The 8,832-nt window shown below is 44.0% G+C and overlaps 1 protein-coding gene across 1 annotated transcript in view; it reads right to left on the minus strand.

Annotated features, from left to right (window-relative positions):
* GFRAL (GDNF family receptor alpha like) overlaps window positions 1-5,353 on the minus strand; it is a 42,447-nt gene extending 37,094 nt beyond the window's left edge. The window contains exon 1 of the mRNA XM_078386667.1: window positions 5,326-5,353. Within this exon, the coding sequence (XP_078242793.1) occupies window positions 5,326-5,353 (28 nt within the window). The remainder of the gene's footprint in view (window positions 1-5,325) is intronic.
* Between the last annotated feature and the right edge of the window lie 3,479 nt (window positions 5,354-8,832).

Consider the following 8,832-nt stretch of genomic DNA (forward strand, 5'->3'; position numbering starts at 1 on the left):
CTATAGTATAGTATAGGCATCCTTCAGTCTCGAGAGACTATGGTAACATGCTCTGAATCGAGGAGTGTCCTCTCCAGAGCATGAAGCCCGGGTAAGGTAATATGGAGGATAGGCTGTTACCCAAGCAGCAGATCCCCCCTCTCCACATTGCTGAAATGGTCCAATGGAAAGGCAAGAGCCAATACAACTGGTTCCAGCAACGTCGCAGGAGTTGGCAGAACGACACATGCTGCCTTCAGGACTCCAGCTCCAGATTTTGCCTTGAGGTTAACTCCTGAAGCCTTTTCCATGAGTGGATAGAGCCACAAGGCAGTGGAGGTTTAAATTCGGAGTTTTCCTTCTCCTAGATGGGCTGCCTTCCATGGCTGAAGAGCCCCACCTACCCGGCCTGCTCTTTAATGGTGCAAAAGTATGATCTGATCCTTAAAACTTTCCTAACTCCAAGGCTTGTGCAAATCTAATTGGCTTTCCTATTTACCATATTAAGGCCAGAGATACAATTGCAACTAGAATCAATGTAACTTGAATCAGTGGAACTTACATGGGTTTTGACTCACCAAACCCCACTGATTCAGTTGTGACTCAGTATTGGCTTTCACCCACTCTTTTTTCCAATACGCCCTGATCTATTCTCCTGGTTCTCATTCTTGCTCTTCCTCCTCGTTGCACTTGCTTTAAACTCAGTTATTGATTTCAGGGGAAATTGCAGAGCAATGATTCCCAGTTTGATGCCCCTTCAGATGTTCCAAAGTACAACCATCACAATGCCCGGTCCTCAGCCGTGTGAGATTGAGATGATGGTTATTGTAGTCTAACATATCCAGAGGCTGTCACTTTGAGAAATGTGGCCTTGGATGCAGTTTTTGATTTGCAGGTAAATCGTACACATGTCTGCTCAGAAGACAATGGCAGGGATTCTGAGATGTTTTCTCCCCGGTAAGTACATATAGCAGCCCATCCAAGAAGAAGGATAGAGAAATAGAACACTACAGTGTTCTGGTTTTTGAAATTTTACTTTCATAGGGTGCATTTTGTATCTCAGCGGCTGGCTTTGTGGTTTTTATCGCATTAACTGTCCCAGCTCATAGAGTGAAAATGCCATTTCTTCCCAAGTGAAGTTTATTGTGGCTCCGGTATGCCTACAAAGTCATCTTCCATGTAAAGACAGTTTATGCACTGACAGGGCATTTTAATGCTTGGTAAAACAAAGCAGTGACACCCCTCTGTACAAATACATGCAATTAATTCTTACAGAGTCTGAAAGGACCCGAGTGCCTCCATTCTGCACCTGAGATACTCAGGAGACCTGGGTTCAAGTCTCCACTTGGTCATGAAAATTCACTGATTGTTAGCAACGGTACAAACCTCTCCTTAAATTAATCTCACTTGCTTTAAAACCTCTGTTAGAGTTCCTATAAACCAGATAAAGCCTGATGGTATCACACAAACACAAATCTGCCATGAAAGCAACAGAGAATGTAACTGGCTAGAGAAATGAAGACATATTTGAAGCCCGAGGTCCATTGCCAGCCCTTTGACAGTATTTTGGCTCGTAAGGGCAGCTCATTGCTAGTTCACACCTGCTGCTAGAGCTGATAAGAGGAAAGTAGGCACTGCATTGAATTTCTGCCTTGTCAGAGGAAGTGCAACAAAGTTGTGTTTAAATAACTAATAGAGGGCTATGGGTGTGATCACATGGAGACATAGATTGCAATCTGGGCCACTTGTTTGCATAAAGGTAAAGGTAAAGGTTCCCCTTGATAATTTTTTGTCCAGTCCTGCTCGACTCTAGGGGGCGGTGCTCATCCCCGTTTCCAAGTCACAGAGCCAGCGTTTTGTCCGAAGACAATCTTCTGTGGTCACATGGCCAGTGCGACTTAGACACAGAACGCTGTTACCTTCCCACCGAGGTGGTCCCTATTTATCTACTTGCATTTGCATGCTTTCGAACCGCTAGGTTGGCGGGAGCTGGGACAAGCGACGGGAGCTCACTCCGTCACGTGGATTCGATCTTATAACTGCTTGGTCTTCTGACCCTGCAGCACAGGCTTCTGCGGTTTAGCCCGCAGCGCCACCATGTCCCTTGTTGTTTGCATAGCTATGTGGTAAACCACCTAAAGAGTGCTCTGGCACTATGGGGCAGTAGGTAAGTCAAAACAACAACTTGTGGAGCAGCCTGGTGTGGCCTCTTTCCTTGTCCTGGTGGGCAAATGCACTCCAACTGTCCTGACCCCGACCCATGCCCCGACTGGACCTTTTTGGTCTAGCTGGATGGCTTCTACTTTTGGGAATCAGACTGAAGCAATTCCCAGGCAGACAGAAGGGTCGCTTTAAGGGAGATTGCTCCTGCTAAAGTGAGTGTTTGCAGCTGCCTGATCACACCCTAGGGCATGCATAGATGGCCAGGCAGAATTGGGCACTTTGGCATTCCTTGGGTTTCTGCAAGCAACCACTTATAGATAGGGTGCACTTCTGAGTAGATACAAATAGATTTGCAGTGTTTTTGATTGTTTTTTTAAATCTGATTTTACTAATATTTACTAACATTTGCTAATTACAAATCCTCATATAATTGTCTGTGAAAAACTGACCCTAGTCAACAGAGCCTACATGGAATGAAACTTCCCAGTCATCTGCACTCTGAAATAGATCTACTTGTCTTTTCTGGAGGATTTGCTGATTCATTTAGCAATCAGGTGAAAATACTAGAAGCACAACTTTTTAAAAATGAATTGTGTGGGAATACAATGGCCCATTCTTGCCCTATGGTTTCCTGTGTGTCTGTTTAACTCTTCTTCCTTCCTCATCCCATCTCCAATCCAGACCAAAGGAAAATGTCAATGATAACCATAATTCTCCTTCTGGCTTTGCAGGCACTCAGGCTTTATACTCAGCAAACAAGAGCCAGTTCATTTTAAAAAGCTGTCCCACTTGCAGGACTATATAATAGACACCAGTCATCCTGCTGTCAATGGGAGGCCAATGTGGTCTGGTGCTATTTGCACACTCAGGTAGATCAGTATATATGATTATTCATATGGTGGGTGTCCTTGCATGTGTATCTATACTGTATATTGATTTTCTACAGAGGAAATTGTTATCTCTAGAACTAGGGGGAGAGAGAACATATAAAGTCAAACAAACACACCTTAGCATTCAAGTGTGAAGCCAGCACCTGCTGACCCAACATCTCGCTATTTCCAGCCAAACCAAGAATATAGGAAGAATTTCCCAATCACGTCTCTAGAAACTAGAAAACCACAGGATTCATGGACATTGAAAGGATTTGTAGAGCACCAGTGTGGCATTTGCCAAGGTCATGAATATTCATATGCTATTTGTAAAGACCAATGGGAGTGCTGGAGGGGCGGAGTCATGAGGTATAAGAGACTCAGCAGCAGCAGGAGGAGTTTAGATAAGACATAGATAGGGTTTTGAGGTGGAGAATTGGAGTGTTAGAGAGTTGAGAGAGTTTTGGAGTTTGGGCAGGAGAATGGTGGTTGAGGGTGGATAAAGAAGAATGTTTGTTTAGGAGTTAGGTGTATGTCCAGGCTCTCTGAATTGACCTAGCAAAATTGTTTATACTGGATCTTTAGAGAAATCATTTACCAGGAGTATGTATTGTTATTACTTACACAGATGAGAACACTAGTACTAGGTAATAGTACTAAGTAGTATTGAACTCATTCCGAGAGTATCTGCAGACAAACGTTTAAAGATGGAACAAAAATAAAAGCAGTTGGAACGTTCCATTTCAATAATCAGTTCTAGCAGCTTTCACCTCCTTCAGAAACAGGTCTTTTGTGAATTTAACAGCTCTTAATTGTCCACTGAGGAGCAAGGTACTTCAAAATACTCTGTCTTACAGTACCCTGTTTCCCCGAAAATAAGACCTAGTATGATTTTTCAGGATGCTTGAAATACAAGCCTTACCCCAAAAATAAGCCATAATTAAGTGAAACCCTGCCCTCCACCATTGTGCAGCAACCAGAAGGTGACATGACTGCAGAATAAAACATCTCCTGAAAATAAGCCCTAATGCATTTTTGGGAGCAAAACTTAATACGAGACCCTGTCTTATTTTTGGGGAAATGGTAAGAATGGCTCACAACAATATACTGTTGCTAAGAAAATCTCTGTTCCCACCAATATCTGTCAGCATTGCCTCTGAGCTCAGAGGAAACAGGGAAGTTAGAGTGGGTGCCAGATATTACCACTATCCTGCTTATTACAATCTCTTGGTACTTTGACAACTGGGAGACCTGATTTCACTGCACCATTGGTGGCTAATACAAGAAAACTATGTTGTCAAGTAAATAAACTGGGTGTGCAAAAATGATGCACATGAAGGAAGAGATTAGATTTTAAGGAATGTGCATGCACATATCATGAATATGCACAGACTATAGGAAAGGTCCAGAAAGATATACGTATTTCCCTGGAAGTTTCGTGTGTCTAAATCCAGCTGCTCCTTCCTCAAACCTAGAAGAATATTTATAGTCTAAACAGTTTCACCTGACAGTCAGAAAAAGGGAAAGAGAGGGGAAAGAAAAAGCATTCTTAAAAATAAAGACAACCTAGCCATTGCAGCAACTTATTGATGTTCAACTGTGGTAGGAGAGGAGGATAAAAAGAAACCTTAATTTGGAACAGACTAAATTCTTTCCTTTACAGAGCATACATGCATGGAAATGGTAAAAGCAATGATGCGTAATATTTTTATCAGACCAGTAAAGTATCAAAATCAGAAAAGGTTTCAAGTCCTACAGAACCGTTTCTTCGGTTGGGAACTGCAGAGGAGGGAAGGCGAAACTGAAAAATTATCTTGGCTAGATGCTGACATCTTAGGATCTCTAAAGTAAAATTCAGGTTAGAGGCTGAAAACTTACAGAACCAATTGGAAGTGTCTGGTTTAGCTCAGGGATCTAGAATCAACCCATCTCTGTAGACAAAGTGCTTCCAGTCATTCTCCATTGTCTTGTGTCGAAAGGTACAGTACTTGGTTGATCAGGAATAGATGCATCAAGGAACGTGAGAAATAACGGGTAATGGCACTCTGGTGCAATCAAAGTTCATCTCCTTCCAAGAGCTTGAACAAGTTAGAGGGTTTGTGTGTGTTTTGCCTACACAGCCCATCACTCCCTACCCGGCTATATGTAGGATTCAGGGATATGTAGTCAAAATAACAAACTTTTCCGAACGCTGCCCTCTTCCCACCTCTCCCAAGTTAATCACAGCGAGCTGGGAACTTGTTTCAGTAAAACCCAATGGGACTTCATTTCTGAGTCAGCACATGGGAGATCCGGCTTAAAAGGCAACACTTACCCATGGAGATCCAGAGAGCAGGATCCATCGCATCGGGCGGCACAAGAGATTATTGACTAGGAGCAAGTTGAGCAGCACGGAGACACTGGATGGCTGGCAGGAATCCGTCGCCTTCAATCACGCCCGTGCGATTTCAGCACCAAGCTGGGCTGGACAGCACTCTGTCCGCCGCCAACGCCTCCGATTGGTCCAGCTTGCCACTGACAAGAATGAGCCCTTCCTGCGGGACTCCCCCCCACCCCACCCCTCTGCTCTCCGTATCCCGGAGCGACCGTCCGTCATATCCCACCCCCCCCCCCGGCTCCCGTGCAGTTCTCACCTGCTTCTGCTTCAAAAGTCGCCTCTGATCATCTCTATTGCAAATGACTTGAACAGCCTCCTTACTGAATATCCGGTCAGGGAAACGTTCTGCTCCCGTTTGGACATTACTACTCAGGTTTAATGCCGACAAGCAGGTGTTTCCCCCCCAAACTTTTTGTTTTGTTTTTCATCCTTTCAAATAAGACCTCACAGAATACAAAGCTCTACTTTTCTATGTTTTCCCCTCGTGCTAAAGGAAGAAACTTCTTTCAGCTCTTCAGGATGAGACCCATGCCCTCATAATGCCAGAGCCCTGGGGCTACTTATTCTGAAGAACTGAAGTGGTGCTTCAGGGCAGATCCAGTTCTTCTGCCCCACCATTTCACTTCATGTTTTTCACGCAGTTCATAGGTCAGCTCTTTAGTTTGCTGCCACGAAGGGGTGCAGGGATAACTGCCATAACGTGGATGGCTTTAAAAAAGGGGACCGCACTGCATTCAAGGCATAAAGAAAATCAAAGGTAGCTGTGCTAACAGTACATGAAATCCCCAGTCCATACTGGGATAATCCTGTTTGTACCGCCAAGCAAAGAGGCATCAAAAATGTCCTCATGTTTCCAAGATCACAGAGAGATGTGCTGGAGGGAGTGTTATTCTGGGAACCTCAGATAACACTGTGGATGTGAGAAAATCAGAAGTGTTTTGGGAGCATTAGACTAAGTACACATACACCTCAGGTTTGCAACCAAGACCAAGAATTGGTAGCCCTCTGGGGGTTGTTGGGCCCAATAGCTTCTGGAGGGCTACAGATTCTCCATCCCTCTTTTACAGAGTCCTTGACAGTGAAGGCAATTCAGGAAAGGCAGAAACATTCCTGAAGCTTTGGTGATGCTTGGAAAGGATGGGGAGGTTGGATCAGTAGAAGCAAATTATGGCTTTGGACATAAAGAGAACCTCAGTGCACTTCCATTGCCCCAAAAGCCAAGAATGCCAGAAACAAAAGAAGGGGAAAGTTGTATGAAGCTTGTAGGAAGAGCTGAAGTATAGCAATAGACCTATAAGCAATTTCATGCAAGTGCCCCAGATATATATGAGTTTCTTCAAGTGCAGAGAGGATTAAAGCCTTGGATAGGGACCATAAAACAGGGACATTCCTCAAAGAAGACTATTCTGCTTTAAGAGAGAATTCAAACTTGGCTCCTGGGCTTCAGCCTTCAGTCACTTTAGAGGCAGTTCTGGTGGGCAAACTGGAGTTTTTTCCCCCTTGGGAGGCCTCTTCCCCTCTAACTGCCAAGTCTAGTTGGCTGGTGTTATGGTACAAGCTATCCTAGGTAGCTGTGATTGTGGGTGATAAATGATTGATAGTATTGCTTTCAGGTGTTTTGATGATCTTTGATAGCAAGGTTTGAGCAGTTGCTCTAGGTACAATTGTGAACATGGCAGACATCCCAGATGTCTTCAAAATGACCCCACCAACCCACCAACCCACCAACCCACCAACCCACCAACCAACCAACCAACCAACCAACCAACCAACCAACCAACCAACCAACCAACCAACCAAACAACCAACCAACCAACCAAACAACCAAACAACCAACCAACCAACCAACCAACCAACCAACCAACCAACCAAACAAACAAACAAACAAACAAACAAACAGATAAGGCAACATTTTCTTTTGCTGACGGGACAAGTGGACCTAAACTAGCAGACGTTCCAACCATTTCTGCCTACAATCTGACCAGAAAGGATCTCACTCAGAAAGAAATGTGGAGAAACTTTGCCCCTCTGGCATTTGGGACTATTATTATTTATTTATTTATTTAATTTTTATACCCCACCCATCAGGTGGCTTCCAAATGCATAGATAAAAACATACAATTATGACACAAAAATTATTACATCAAATAATAAATTAATAAATTATTCAAGATGGTAAGAAAAAAGAAAGAAGAAATAATCAAGTATTAACTGGAAGGAAGGCCTGCACGAACATCCATGTTTTTAGTTGGTTTTTGAAGATACCCAGTGAAGGGGCTGCACAAATCACCAGAGGGAGATTGTTCCAGAGGCGAGGAGCCACCGCCGAGAAGGCCCAGTTTCTAGTTCTTTCCTTCCGGGCCTCTCTCGGCGTTAGGCTCCTCAGCCTCACCTCCTGACTCGCGCGGGTGATATGGGTAGACCTTGGTGGGAGTAGGCGTTCCGCCAAATATCGAGGTCCTAAACCATTTAGGGCTTTATAAGTAAGCATCAAGACTTTGAAGTCAATGCGGAACTGAATGGGCAGCCAATGCAGTGTGGCCAGAATAGGAGAAATATGTTGGTATTTTCTCGCTCCACTAAGGAGTCTGGCCGCCACATTCTGATCATATCTACAATCCCCACAACTCCTTATACTGACTATGCCAAACCAGTCCTTCCACCACCTACTTATTGTGAACATCAGAGCATCTTGTGGTACCTTAAAGGCTAACAAGTTGTCTGGCAGGAGCTTCTGTAAGCTGTAGCCTATTTCCTATTTTCAGTCCATAGAAGTGTCTGCCCAACAAAGCGTGTTACTCCTTCAGGTACCACAAGACTCGAAGTTGTTTTTGCTGCTGCAGACTTACACGGCTACCTCCCCCTCCTCAATAATTTTTTTTCTATTGAATGTGTGCTTCACATCACAGGGCAATTTCAGCGATGGCACCAAGACTATGGAATAGTCATCCAATTCCTTTCATTAGGCTGCAGTCATAAGTGAAACACTTTCTAATTTGTCCAGGCACCTGGTAACATTTTATTTTTTACATGTGTTCTTTGTTGTGATTATATTCAACAAGCTTTGCCAAGATAGTTCATTCCATTTCCCTTCCACCTGTGTTATAGACCATTACTATCCCATCAGTCAACAGTCCATAGTACTGAATTTTAAGCCCCTCTAAGCCATGTTTTGTATGTGGGCATGTGTGTGTGTGTGTGTGTGTGTGTGTGTGTGTGTGTGTGTGTGTGTGTGTGTGTGTGCGTGTGTGTGTGCGTGTGTGTGTGTGTGTGTGTGCACTCTTTCCCTCTCCTTCTCCCTCCCTCTCTCTTCTGTTACCTTTGTAAAAGTGGATTACCCAGATTACGCAAAGCGTGATATTCTCTGTTTCATGTGCAGATAATGCTGTTTTGGCTGCATAAAGATCAACACTTGGAGAATGGGTTCACTTATGGAGAATCTAG

This window comes from Pogona vitticeps, chromosome 1 (assembly GCF_051106095.1).
Source record: "Pogona vitticeps strain Pit_001003342236 chromosome 1, PviZW2.1, whole genome shotgun sequence".
Classification (NCBI taxonomy): domain Eukaryota; kingdom Metazoa; phylum Chordata; class Lepidosauria; order Squamata; family Agamidae; genus Pogona; species Pogona vitticeps.